General features: G+C 36.3%; 1 protein-coding gene across 1 annotated transcript in view; it reads right to left on the reverse strand.

Moving 5' to 3' along the window:
- The window catches only part of LOC139165311 (E3 ubiquitin-protein ligase Rnf220-like), a 244,700-nt gene extending 230,357 nt beyond the window's left edge, over positions 1 to 14,343 (reverse strand). Inside the window, exon 1 of the mRNA XM_070748509.1 lies at positions 13,719 to 14,343. Coding sequence (XP_070604610.1) covers positions 13,719 to 14,343 — 625 coding nt within the window. The remainder of the gene's footprint in view (positions 1 to 13,718) is intronic.
- Positions 14,344 to 15,518: the final 1,175 nt, after the last annotated feature.

Below are 15,518 nucleotides of genomic sequence, written 5' to 3' on the forward strand. Positions count from 1 at the left end.
AAAGGGATTAATTAGAAGTAATTAAAAGGATTCTCCTTATAAAGCCATTCTGTCACCTATTATACTTCATTAAAACTCCATCCCATCAAGCTAAACAGGTTTATATCTCTTATGACATAATATGTAAATATAATTTTAATATTAATATTCTATTAAATGCCGGAAGATGTGATTATTCTTAATGACATGGAAAAAATGGAAAGTAATCTCTCTCTTTCTCACACATACGATACAGACATCAACACTTCTACCTATAGGAGAGTGGGAGGATTAAAATGCTGGTAGGAGTATCAAAACAAGAAACTGAATCCAAAGAACAAACACCGCTGAAATCTACAGAAGTCACTTGTACTCATGAGCCAAATGTCATATCAGAAGCAAAAACAGACATTTCTGCTGAAGGCCAAGGCTGTGCTGTATGTTGAAACAGATGGGTGAAGGCAAATGAAACAGAAAGGACTCCATATCTCAGGCGGATTCCTAGCAAAGGGCTAATTGCCCATGCCGCCTTCAATCAGGTTCAGTTTGGCTCACTAATCAGTCAGCCATGATTCCCAGCAAGAATCTGACTAGCCAACTGATATTTCATTGTGCCAGAAGGAAATGACAAGGACTGGTATGAGAGGGACAGATATTTTTATGTCAGGGAGAAGACATTCAATGCTTCCATTTCCAAAAGTGCAGCAGATTCCTCACATTTCCAGCTTTATTCTGCACATGCTCTTTGCAGTTTAACTTTGCTACTGTTACCAGATCCAATACTCCATGTAGCTCAGGGGTGTCAAACTTGCGTCGTCACGGCAGCAATGCGTGACATATCACATTTTTTCTCCGGGACCGCCTTCTACTGCACGAATCCCAGCGACCAGTTAGGTCCCACAGAGTTGGCCTTCTCCAGGTCCCGTCGACTAAACAATGTCGTCTGGCGGGACCCAGGGGAAGAGCCTTCTCTGTGGCAGCCCCGGCCCTCTGGAACCAACTCCCCCCAGATATCAGAGTTGCCCCCACCCTCCTTGCCTTTCGTAAGCTCCTCAAAACCCACCTCTGTCTTCAGGCATGGGGGAATTGAAATTTTCCCTTCCCCCTAGGCTTATAGAATTTATGCATGGTATGCTTGTATGTATGATTGGTTCTTTAAATTGGGGTTTTTTAGATTATTTTTAATATTAGATTTGTTTACATTGTCTTTTTATTGTTGTTAGCCGCCCTGAGTCTGCGGAGAGGGGCGGCATACAAATCTAATTAATAAATAAATATTTTTCCCCCCCTTTGTGTGTGAGCATGGCTACCGTACGACATATCTGGCTCAAGGCTGCGAGTTTGACAGCCCTGATGTAGCCAGTCATTTCATTTGAAAAATCATAGCTTCTCTCAATTCCAAATTTTGTATTAAAAAAAACAAAAAGAAAAACAAAACTAGCCTCCAGTTAAACCGATTTAGTATTTCAAAACTGAAATCAGGTACATCTCTCTAAAATGTCAATAAGCATAAAGCTTTGACGTTTAGCCATTACCACTATTCCTTTAGTGACTATCTGAAGTTACAACAGCACTGAAAAAAAAGTGATTTATGACTGCTTTTCATACTTACCACCATTGCAGCATTCCCGTGGTCATGTGATCAAAATTTATATGCTTGGCAGCTGGTTCATATTTATGAGAGTTGCAGTCTCTGAAGGTCATGCGATTACCTTGTGACCTTCTGACGAGCAAAGTCAATGGGAAAACCAGATTGACATGACAAGTGTGTTATTAATTTAATAACTGCAGTGATTCACTTAATAACTGTGTCAAAAAAGGTCGTAAAATGGGGCAAAACTCGCTTAACAACTATCTTACATAACAACAGAAATTTTGGATTCAATTGTTGATTTAAGTTGAGGACTACCAGTACTACTAATATAACAATCTAAATTACAAAAACATTCATATTCATATCTTAAGGGTTTTTTAATTTATTTATTCCATTTGTTTTGCTGTTATAAGAGGACTTTCTTTAAAATTTCTGGAATCTGTTTTCTGGGTGTTTGTTTATTTATTTTATTCTGGAGCTTAGATTGTGCAAAGTAGAAGAAAAAAGAAAATTAAGTTTTGTATATGATGATCAACATAAAAATTGATGCTGGTTTCCACAATGTAAAATATTCCCTCAATCCTGTTATAATAAATGCAAGTAAACATGATTATGACTCTGTCAGCATCTGCCTTGTAGTGTAAGTAGTAAACAAAAAAGTGTCTCAATTTTTTCTCCTTTGTTTTAAATTTCTAAACAGAAGCTCAGAGGATAGTCTGCAGTAAAAGCTTGAACAAACCTAAATAAAGCATAAGTAGATAAAATATATTAATTGCATTCTTTTTTACAAAGCAGAAATGAATATTAGTAAGCAATCAGCCCACAAAGTTTCCAAGACAGTCAGATGAAGACAAAACTGCTTTTTATAAAATTAAGTCTGTAAAGGGAAGGTATTTAAATGAGAAAATGCACAAGCACAGACTTTTATTTTTTATTCAGAAATATTCTTTCTCTCTAAAATGCCCTATTTTTTAATGAAACCAATAAGTCATTTTAGCAATCATTACTTCTGATATTCCCCATGGCTGAATTTTTATTCTATTTTGGATCCCAGAGTTTCTACCCGGTCATATTTACATGTTCATAATAAGGTAGTGTAATGCCTACATACTGTACTGTACCCAGCTTCAAAGTGTAAAATGAAGAAAATACTTTTTTTTCCAGGGAGATTCAAACATATTTTAACTCTCCTTTTGAACATATACTCGGTTACAATAGAACTAATTTTTTACTGAAATATTCCATTACAACCCACTGTCTAGCTAACCCTCTTACTTCTTTTCCCCCCCAAGTTCATTCCACAACCAGATTCTGGGAGAAGAGGATGTACAGATTCCATTTAAGTATACAGTGGAACCCCGACATAAGAGCTGCTCTACTTAAGAGCAACTCGAGATAAGAGCTGGGAGGGGAGAGATATTTTTGTTCTACTTACAAGCTCAAATTCGAGATACAAGCGCCAAGGAGCTGTCTCCTGAAGCCAAACGCTAACTTCCGCGTTCGGCTTCAGGAGACAGCTGCGAAGCGGCGCGCGTGTTTTAAAAGGTTGCAGCCGGCCTGGGGGGGCTCGGGGGGGTGCTTGCAGCTTTCTTTCTTGCTCTTTTTCTTTCTCTCTTTTACCTTCCCTTCCTCTATTTCTTCTTTTCTTTCTCCTTCCCACCTTCTTCCCTCCCTCCCTCCCTTCACTCATTCCTCTCTTACTCTCCCCTTTCATAAGTTTCCTTGCTTCCTTCCTCTGTTCCTGTCCCTTCCCCCTTTCTTTCTTTCTTTCTTTCTTTCTTTCTTTCTTTCTTTCTTTCTTTCTTGCTCTTTTTCTTTCTCTCTTTTACCTTCCCTTCCTCTATTTCTTCTTTTCTTTCTCCTTCCCACCTTCTTCCCTCCCTCCCTCCCTTCACTCATTCCTCTCTTACTCTCCCCTTTCATAAGTTTCCTTGCTTCCTTCCTCTGTTTCTGTCCCTTCCCTCTTTCCTTCCTTCCTTCCCACCCTCCGTCCATTCATTCACCCATTCCTCTCTTGATCGCTTAAAGCCGGTCCCTGGTGCAAAAAGGGTTGGGGACCTCTGTCCTACAGGATTGGGTGGCAGAGAAGTTGAACATATGTAAATTTAAAAGTTTAAGAAAGTTTACAAGTTAAGTGAAAGAAACTTCATTATTCATTTATATGTACATGTACATTTCTTCATTAAAAACATGTCTTTCTGCATAATTTAGACTAACTTTGTGAGTTTTTTGAGGGCTGGAACCAATTAAAATTATTTACATTAATTCCTATGGGGAAAAGTCGTTCGAGATAAGAGCTGCTCGACTTAAGAGCCCAGGTCCGGAACGAATTAAACTCGTATCTCGAGGTACCACTGTATTACTATAGAAAGAAAGGATTACTTCTTCTACGGATGGACAAAAAAATGTCATGGATGCAAATAACTGAAATGAGCATGTCCTTTCTCAGTAATAAATCACAGGACATTTCATAACACAGAGAACAATAAGTCTTATATTTTTGACCAGTATGAAAGGGGCTACATTCCAAAAACTGAGCCAAAAATGTTTTAAATTTACATATAGTTAATATGATTATTCCCATGCAGAGGTGGTCCTCAATGTCTGACCACAAATGGACCAGAATTTCCATTTCTCAGCAAGGCAGCTGTTGAGTTGCACCCAATATTACAACTTTTGCCATGATCATTAAGCAAATCTTTGCAGTTGTTGTGAATCATGCAGTTGCTTAGCGACTCCAACTTCCTCCATTGGACTTCGCTCGTCAGAAGCCAGCCGGAAAGGTTGCAAAGGGAGATGCCATAATCCTGGGATGCCACAACTATTGTAAACACATGCTGGTTGCCAAGTACCCCAATTTTTATCCTGAGACTGTGGGGATACTATGATGGTTGCATGTATGAGGATGGGTTGTAAATCCCTTTTTTTCAGTGTGGTTGTAACTTTGAACAGTCATTAAATGAATAGCTGTAAATCAAGGATTATCTGCGTTAAATATTATTCTGACCCTTGACTTCTTACAATACACTAAGTCAAAATAAGTTATATTTTTAGGTTTTAGTATGAACCAGTTGAGAAGGTTTTCTTAAACTTGAATTGATTAGATGCAATGACAAAATATCTCTCTTATTCCCAATGTTTCAATTGTTAGGGACACTGCCTCTGTCCAGCTTGAAGAACCAACTCAGGTGAGGTCATTTGAACTGTTCTAGATTCAGAGTAAGCCATTAAAAAATAGAAGTCACTGTTAACACAATGGTCAATAAGAAACTCTAAACCAGATGTCTTCAAACTTGGCAACTTTAAGATTTGTGGACTTCAACTCCCAGAATTCTCCAGCCAGCATAGCTAGATTGCAGTCTACAAGTCTTAAAGTTGCCAGGTTTGAACCCCTCTGCTCTAAATTATAAAGACAGCCCATGTTCCTATAATGGATGGAAAGTTGTTGGCAACTTGCTAGGAGTACTTAATGCAATGAGTCATACTATACGACTCACTGGTCATTCAACTCTTTCATTTTATTATCTGTAATTCAAAATCTGGTTGCTAGAAATATAAGATTTCAGTGCAAAGCATTTAAAAGGATATACAATATGTATTTTAGATTATAAAATAGTATTAATATTGTCCTGTTTTCAAAAACAGTACAAGACATATTTTTAAAAGCTTTGGTTTTTTTAATATGTTGTGTCAATGTTTTTAGTTTTAACACACATGAAAAAGTCAAAACAATCTGAAGTTACATAGGTAGCCTAATTCCTTACTCTATCCTCTCTCAAATGACTCCCCAGTGACTCCCCTAATATTTTTATAGCACAATATTCCAGAATAAATTCTAAAGAATCAATTATTATTTTCTATTGCTTGTTATCTTTCATATGACTAAAACAGGGCCAAATCTTGTTACAAAATCATTTAAGTAATTATACAGATGGAGAATCAGAACATACAAATGTTCATTTTAATAAATCTTGATGTATATAACAAATTAACAACCTTACAGGGCTGTAAGTTAAGATATTCCTATCCTAAGCGATAATGAATTTTCAACTGTAAATAGTACGATACATATTTCATACTTGAAAAGGAAAGCAATATGAAGGTAGTAATGAGAATAAGTCACAATTCTTACGGAATTTCTATTGCTCATAGACAGCAATCTCTGCAAGTCATATATATTACCATGATTAGCAGACATGCCTGATACAGTGTTTTTTTTTCCATAAAAAATATCCAGTTGTAATGATGCAAGTTTCACACAGAAGGAATAATGCAGCAATTCAAAAGAGGAGTTAACATAATATAGCTATGAAAAACTTCCATGTCTATTCTCCTTTCTAAATAAGAGAGAAGGAAATCCATTAACTAGGATTTCAACAAACATATATACAGTGAAGAGTAGAAACATAGAATAAGGAAATCTAATAACTTCCTACTTTCACCAGGAATAGTGCTAATTGGAAATTTATTTTCATTTTTTTAAACCTCAAAAGCATTTATAGTATGATTCTATGACATGTATAACACAATTTTCAATGTAGCTTATTTCCCAAAGTAAACAACATTAGCACTGTACCCTAACATTACAATGTCATATCATCTCTCTAATGACTTATGCTTCATTACCCTGTGTGCATTAAGCAGGTTTAGTCAAACCAACAAGAGCCAATTGTTGAGCTTAATCAAATCCTGTATTACGTATTAACTTCTAATATTTATAATAAATCATACTGTCCACTACAAAGCACCAAAGTAATGTATAAAGTAAAATTTTATTATTAAGACTCACTTTGTATTTTGTTAGAGAAATGGAGGAGTATGGAAAAAAGTCACACAATTTTAATGACTGTTTTGTTCTTGCTATGTATACTTTTAACAGAGAAATGGTATAAAACATTCATAAGTGTAAATATAAAAGATATGCCATATCATCTGATCATATAGTGAGAGAAAAATGGCAATTGGGATAAAATACTTTTTATATTAGAATCTGTTTGAAGATAAACTATTCATCCCATCAAACTTATCCCCAATTCAATAAATGTAGGCAGGACGAGAGAAGGAAAAGGCCTGATTGTTAGAAATAATTTTATTAGTGATAAGCACTAAAATAATAGCTTTCTCTGTTTCAACTCTGAACCTTAAGACAACAGGATCAGAATCTCAAAGATTATGAGAGAAACTTAAATGAAAGGAAGAAAATTGAAATAGAAAAGATTCGTTAGTAAATCTCTGGAAAGGTTGCCATCTTTTTTTAATGGAAAAAAATAGTTTGGGGAAAGAAATGGGAAGAAGTAAAACTTTATCATTTTTTCCCTCTGTAAATTTCAGATATTTAATTATCTGACAAATGGGAAGGTCAAAGGTCAAAGCCATAATATTTGAGACAGTCATCCAACCTTTTAGGTATATATTATGGCCACCATTTTGAGAGTACTTAAAATTATAAATGGTTATGGCCACTTTCTCTATACTTTTGGATATTTGTGATAATGCACAAAACCATCCAATCAGCAAATATACAAATAGTTTTATTATATAGAATATTATATGTTCTATTATTTAATGTTATATATTGTATCACTGTGTGGCAATAAGCTAACCCTCAAATATTAACACAGGAAGAGTCTCATGACTGCTACACCATCAATTTCATACCTATTACAAGGAACATAGCATTATGTTCTGGTAGATGGAAGGAAAACACTCTTGCAACAGAATCTATCCTGAGGCAATCTGGATATTTTCAAATGGAAATGATTAGGTGTCATTAGGAATGCAACTTGCATTGTCATGCAAATACATCCTATAGAATTAAATATTGTAACTGATTTTCCACATTTCTGACAAACCTGAGAAAGTGTGATATCCTCATAACATAAATCCTATTTTGAGGGAAATGATCTGGATTCCTTAAAACAGTAATAATTAGGGTACTAATTACTTGGTTACTGCTTGGTCAACTATTTCTCAGCAGCGCTGTGTTTCATTTTATTCAATCAGTTATTTTGCAAAGATTTTCTACTTTAGTACTTAATGTTTAATAGTGCTGATGTCTGATAAGCAAATACAAAAACTCCATGATTTATATGAACTGTTGTTAGAGATTATTACATTATATTATGTAAACATAATACCACAGAGCTCCAATTTGAGGCCTTTGTATATCAACTTATTTGATTATAAATTTGTGGCAGTCCGTAATATTTTTTCCCAATATTAAGTCAATAATATACAATAACAATGCCTTTAACACAGAATACCCAAGATGTATTACTGTCCAAAAGGAGAAAAAAAAATGTCAAAATGGTGATTTCATCCAAATGAAATAAAATAGTTGGCTTTTTTTATTGTAAACATACTTTTAAAACATGTATTACCTGAGGTAGATTCCTCCCTCATAATTGTAAGACTGGTCCTGCTAGCCAATATCAGGGCCCAGTATTCCTACTTTTAAATAAAAAGAAACTGAGACAAAAAAAATACACAAAAAGGCATAAACCACAAAAGCAATATAAAATAATGCTCTGTAAGCCTAAGAAATTTCTTTTGTACAATATAAAAAAAATTAGGTCTTCTAATAGGTGATGCCAGCCAAGCTAAGTTTGAACTTTTCTGTGACAAACAAGTCTCTCTCCCTAGGTTTAAGATTTGCTCCTAGGATTGAGGAAAGCGGCTGGATTAAGAGTTCATCTTGTCCAAAGATAATAAATCCATAATTGTTCATGCAAATACAAACAGAAACTCACAGTGGAAGGAAGGACAATAAATATTTAGTGTCCGTATGTGCCCCCTTCCCGGTTGTGAGAAGATAAACACAATGTTTATATCTTGCTCAGTGCTCCTCGGAGTAACTGTTACAAGCCCTCAGAGTTCTCCATAAAACAGCAATAAGCGGAGCCTAAAAGGAAATCGGGAAGGCAGGGGAGTAAAAGCTAAATCACCAGCGTTTCCCAAACAAATGAGAAATCTGGCCGTGCAGCAGAGCCTGCGTTGGGAAACATTGAGAGGCTGAATCCACCCCTGCCCTCCCCCCACAAATGATCAATTAAAAGCCGTCCTTATGCCAAGGGCCAGGCATGGCCAGGCCAGCGGGCTGCCGCAAAGACAACGGTCTTCTGGATCAGTTCTGCATGACAATTGATGGGAAGGGGGCAGGAGGCAAAGCCCATCCTCTCACCATGGTGATTAGGCATTCCAAGTGTGCAAGGCAGCCTCGGCGCACATAAAGAGAAAGGGAAGCTGGAGACCTGAGGAGGCGAGCCAGGCCAGATGGTCCTGCAGCCGGCAGCACTGGAGCAGCTCACACCCAACTCTCCGCCACGTTAACAGCCCAAGTCTTTCTTTATGCCAACATCACAATTAAGCAGAGCAAAAAAAATGGCAAGGAGGTTCAGCAACAGTTTGCTGAGGGGACGGGTGGTCGTAATGCAGGAGGAAAGGGCCCTGACAACCGGAGAAAGTATAGTTCTACATTTCCTTACTTAAAATATGGCCCACCAGAAAAGGCTCTTTTCCTGAGATGTGGAACTAATTTTCTACATTTAAAATTCACCACAGATTATGCATTTACCCATTCTATTAGAGATGCCGCCATTTCCATTGGATGCTCTTCTCTAGAACGTTATAAAAACAGGCCTGATATTAGATCATGTCTAATTCCTTTTTACAAGATGGCTTTGCTTCTCTTCTTTTAGCAACCCTAAAGTATGGCATCAATTATTTAAAAAAGAGATCCTCGGCACATAGCTGTAAAACAAGCAAACAATGGATACATTTCGAGTGTTGGATAATTGGAATACACCCCCCACCTTACTTTAGACCCTACTGTGTAAACACCTGGTCAGCCTCTGCTCTACTGAGGTAGCCAGAGCTGAGATGAAGCTTGAATCAGTTGTCTAATATGCTAAGAGAAAAGAAAAACCAGAAATTAATACATTATTGTATTAATACATTATTGTTGCACTTGGAACTTTAACTCAACAGCATTTTGACTTTCTTAAATATTTCCACTGATTAGTTTCAAAGTTCTTGAAATGATTTCCAAAACCAGTCCAAATACTGAGGCCCAACCAAAAAAAAAAACCCCATTGTCTTCTGTGATATAAAACTTTTAAGAAAAACTGAGGTAACCTATAAGAAAACAGACTCTCTCCACCACCTATAACTATCTTCAACTGACATTTTTAAAAAACATTTCATTATGGGACATTAAAAAAGAAACTGCTGCTGATAAATTATAAGAAGCAGAATTGCAAATATATCTAATTAATAAATTTGAGTGTTTCAATCAACAATAACCCAAACTTGAATAAGTGCAATAAAGAGGAAACAGTTCAAATAAGCACAATATGTGGACGCAAAATAAAGGGCAAGGCCTTACAGTGCTAGTTCATTGGGAATGGGGATCATGAAGTTGGGGAAAATTCATGTATAAGATAACAAATTTCAAAGTTCTGGAAACAGAAAGGAGAATTGCAGCACTTTTTGCCAGTAGAATATTTTGGTGTACATGATCCAGCTTCTGTTAAGGACCCTCCGTTTTCTCTCCTGAAAGGATATACTGTACTCTGATTATTAGTCTACAAGGCCATCAGTAGGAATTAGAAGATAATGAAGCTATTTTTGAAAGTTACAGATCTGTTACATGGGGACAATTCTTAAATCTATTGTAGCTGGATATTAAGGTCAAATCATTATTTGAAGACTCCAATAGAATGTATCTGGAGATGCCTCTGCACTACACCATGGAGTGTAAACCATCTTTCCCTATGTGATTAATGCTCTCACTGAACATACATAAAGTATTTATCTTCATAAACAAATTCTTTATTCTCCAGGGCTTTTGTGTACAACTCCTGTGGGTTCTTTTTTGGACCACAGGAAAGGAAAATATTTACCATATACCGATGCACTGAAATATTCTGAGATTAGGTAGATTGTAAAATTAAGCTTTACATATATTCACACTGAACTTCAAATGTTGTCACTAATTTTGGGTAAACTTTTGTATATATAAAATATAAAATCTGTAAATATAAAATCCACAACAGCTATAGTTCAACTCAGTATATTAAGCCATTTTTTAAAGATCAAAACATACCCAGAAGGCAGGATTCAAAGCAATGTTGACCAATGTAAATCTTAAATAACTTCTCACATGGGTAGGGAATCAATCTAGATTTACACGACTAATTAACAGAGATAAGACTCTTGTCTCCAGAGAATGTAGACATTCTGTATTGTTCTTAGTATCTTACTAATATAATGAGATGTCTGCATCTATACTTGTACAGTGATACACTTTGCCCTTCATTAAATTGCATTAGCTTTGGATGGCATTCCTGGTTTTAAAAAAACCCCAAACACTTCCCACAGTTTCCACAAGCTCTAAGCTTGCTGATTTGTATTATTTTTCATTAAAAACAAATGAAGCAGAGAGTGAAAATCCCAAGTTTGAAATTATAAGGAATAAACAAAGAATAGAGTCTGCTGGTGCCAGACAAGGAATGTTATGTATTCTGATTGAAGTTACTCACACATTGTGCAGTCTGATCCCATCTCAGTATATGGGAGATTGCAAACAAACAGCCAAAATATTTTGTAGAGTGCCTCTTGGAGACATAAAGGTTTGCTAATGCAATAGTTTTTACTAGCTCCATTAATACAATTTTGCAGATCAGTTTAGCTATATAATCTTTTTTTCTAAAATGTATTGTAGACAGTTGGTAAAAAGGAACCTTCTTTTACAGAGAGGTTTATATATATTATATGTATAAAAAAATTGAGACACATTTGAAAAGATTTCAATTTTCATTCATGTGAATATGTGTGCATTCCTTTGGTTCCATTCAGAACAGTAGAATCATCAGAAATCTATCTCCATCCTCAGCCTCTTTCTACAAATTACCAACAAATCTTTCACACATGGGTTATGTACAGTTTTCTTGTTCAGTTTTCTTGAAATTAAATACCCAAGAATATGTGTTCTGTGCAAACAGACCTAACCATGCCAAGGGTATTTGAAGGTCATATTTACATATAACCAAGTTTGTTGCTCCTCAGATAGATATACTTACATATTTATACAGATAAATAATAAAATGTCTTTAAAACTCATGACTGTTAAAATAAAGTTTTAACTAGATGAAGCCAATATTCACCCCCAAAACTTAACCTAATAAGTGCTATTTTACATGGGCAGGCTGTTATGGAGCCACTTCTGGTCTACTTTCCATAAAATTGAAATCAATTTTGATTTATTTTTCATAGCAAAGAAAGAAATATCAAGAATGAATAGACTGGAGGGTATTAAGATATTAAAAACTATTTGTAAAGTATTGTTTACTTTTATTTGTAAAAGCCTATATATCTCCTTTAAATATGTTTTATGTGGTTCCCCCAAACATTATCTGAGAATTCATGAAAATATTTGTATAGAAAAACCACTAAAAAAACGTAGTTCTTCTGAACTGTGTCCACATTTAAACACATGTTTACCTCTGAGTCAATCACTTTCTAAACATTGCGCAGTGAGTTCATAAAATATTTGTTCATTTATACCACTATTTAACAGGAGCAGTTAGCAAGATGAAGCAATGAATGCACTCTAATATATTGACAGAGCCAAATTTTGAATATGACTTCCAATATACATAATCTGCATTAAATTTCGCATTTGTAAATTGTTTATTATTTACATTAGTAATTCATTCTGTTTTAAATTATAAGACATATTTAGTCGGGGTAAATTTATCTTTTCTTGCCTTTCAAACTTTATTATTATTTCTCCCACCTTTTCATACACACACACACACACACACACACACACAATTGCTTGCACTCAAACATCAAAGACAACAAGAACATTTGGGTGGTTCTCACTCAGCTAAGCCACACTACGGAAAAAGCACACAAGCCTTAAGTGCAACATGTAGTTTCGTCTTTGAGGAAGCATTCCACACAAATACTGACATAAAAGACAAACTCATAGCATATTTCAGAACTAACGGGCGATGGATTTATAAGGCAGGTTGATTTTATGGTGACTTTTATTGACAAGGTGCGGAGGTTTTCGGCAGATGCCTCGTAGCACTGGGAAGTTAACGCAGTGCCTAATTCAAGGAGACAGCCTGAGGAAGCAGCACCGACAGGGAGAGAGTGGAACTATGGCTCTATTACTCTCCTTGGTGTCATAAAGAAAAAGAAAAATGGTATCCAACAGAGAACCAGGGAGGGCTCTAATTTTTCTTTCCAAAAGAAAAAAAAATATTATTTTTTTCTCCATCTTACCACTTCTTTAAAAAAAAAAACAGACAAAAAAGTACAAAACTATATGAGAAACTACAAAAGGAACTACTGGGAAGCAAATTAGGTTGGGCAAACTAGCTTAACATGTAAACTACAATATGCTTTAAAATTGGGGAAACCAGCCTCTGAACACTGTCTTATCATCAATATATTAGATAAGTACTTCTTGATCTACTTTCCCCTAATGAGGTAACTCACAGCATTTAATAAGGAAGGGATTACTTGAAGAGAGGAATGCTCTCAGGTGAATTGGGTTCAACTTAGTCTGTGAGATATTTAACTTCTGGAATTCTACTTTTGCCCTTATAGACAGTATCACAGAAAATTATTGTATATTAATGGAAGAGGTTCAGCTTGTGTAACACATTGTGAGATGTCTTACTTTCTCTGTTTTAATTACAAAAGTTAGGTTAACTTACTAGAAATCAGGTCTAATTAAAAAAACATGTTTTACACTAATATCAGAGTAAAAGAACTATATTTTGTTACCACTGGTATCAAATACGTTGGACAGAAATGAAAGACAAAGTTTACAAAACACTATCCTCAAAAACTGAGTCAGGAGACTGGGTTTTTGAGGATAGTGGAAATAAATGTAGTCAAACCCCCTCCTACAAAGACTTTTCCTTTTTATGGAAGGTTGGCTGTTTTTCTGCTAGTTGGAACCCAAACTCTAGCAGAAAAGAAAAATAGTTTTGTCTAGATTTGTCTTCTTCTGTAATTCACTAATATTTAAAGGAAAATAGGGCCATATATAGTTTGGCCTCTTTAGAACCTTCAAGTATTCAGAAGTTGAGCATCTAGCAGCCCAGTGAAACAAAGCTAAGGTACTTACATCTATCATTTCGGTCCTCAGGACTGGAGGAAGTCTCTCGGTCTGAAATGAGGCCAGAGACAGCAAAGATTTTTTTCCCAGTATCATCAATTTTGAGGGAACCGGGAGAGCCAGATGGGAGCTGGGCTCCAAATTCATACTCCTTGCCATCAGCATCTGAGAAGCGAAGATGGGGAGAGTCGGTATCATGGCAGTTCTTCAGGCGCTTGGCAGGTGTAAAAGCTGACTGATAGCTCTCCCGGTCCTCAGTGGAGGCAAAGGGACGGAAGGCCCCAACACCGCTGTGGTTCAGCATACTGATTGGGGTACAGTCCAGATTAGGGGGTGCAAACTGAGGATGAAGATGCAGCAACGAGGGTGGAAAATCACGGTTGGTGAATGCTCCGGGCACCCCACCTTGTCGGTGATACATAGAGGCAAAAGTATAGGAGCCATTGGTGAACGGGATGTGGACATCCTTGTCCACTGACACAGGGACCCCGAATGGCCTGGGCTGTTGGCAGGGGATGGAAGCATCACGGCTGGCTTCAGCAGTGGAAGCCAGGACCATCAGGGCTGGAGATGCCAAAGGATTGGGAAGGTAGGAGGAGTTTTCCATCTTGAAAGCTGCCCGGTGTAAGTCCATTGGAATCTCTTTTCTTGACAGGGCCACGAGGGAAATGGTCTTCCCTGGATGGAAAACAAAACGGTGTCTAGGTGTGGAGATGAGAGACCTCACCGAACCCTTATCACCATCCCAAAACTGAAAAGACAAAGAAAGGGAAAAGAGGAATAAAAACAGAAAGTTGAATTAACAGTCTGGCAGTTCTTAATATAGCAAGAAAATTGTAAAAGCCTAAGCCAACTTTCCATGTACTGTTTTTTTTAGAAAGCCAACAAGCAAGTTCACGTGTTACTTGAAGTGTCTCTGACTCCCTCTAAGGGTCTGTACAAGTCTTCCTCCTGCTCTTTTACAGCTTTAGCATTAAACTTACGATTCAAGAGACGGTCCACACAAGGTAGATAAAATGTGGCACGAGAGGCCTGAAATCCAACAGAATCTGTGCCTTATACAGAGAATGCCACCTGCTCTGGCCTTGCTATCCTTCCCTTCTTCCCTACTGAAGGATAGGGCACCAGATCAAGCCACATGTTGAAGTGGGGGAATGAATTATTTGAACAAGGGTGCAGTAACTATCTCTAGTGACAAATTAAACATATATTATTCCTACCTGGAAAAAAAACACTGGGACAAAAAAAATTATTGCCGTATGTAAACCTATGACTACAACATCTGAAAATTAATATCAATAAAATAAATGAATACATTATTCAAAAATTATAAATGAAAACGTATATAATTCATGAATATGCAAAAATATGAAATAAATGCAGTAGAGGAATATATTCCAATTGTGCAGTTATGTCATGTTTTAGATTTTCCATTCTGCTTAGTGATGAAGGGAGAATAAATAATATGTCTGAATCATACATTTAAGCTATTCTTCCATTTTTAAAAAAGAAAACAATAACGACATCAATAAGACCTTGGCGTCTCTGATAATATTTGAAATTGTAATTAGTGGCTGTGCCATCTGATCTCTTCCAAGCATCTGCCTTTTAGTTTGCGGACAGTACAAAATGGATCAGTAGTTTTACTTCCTAATGTGCTCATGCTTAACTAGATTTGTAAACCGGCCTGAATATTCCATTAAGATTTAGAGGATATAACACACACACACACACACAGAGGTATGCATGTATATATGTATGTATGTATATGTATACACACACACGTACACAGACATTTTCTTTGAAACT

Source organism: Erythrolamprus reginae, chromosome 3 (assembly GCF_031021105.1).
Source record: "Erythrolamprus reginae isolate rEryReg1 chromosome 3, rEryReg1.hap1, whole genome shotgun sequence".
Classification (NCBI taxonomy): Eukaryota; Metazoa; Chordata; class Lepidosauria; order Squamata; family Dipsadidae; genus Erythrolamprus; species Erythrolamprus reginae.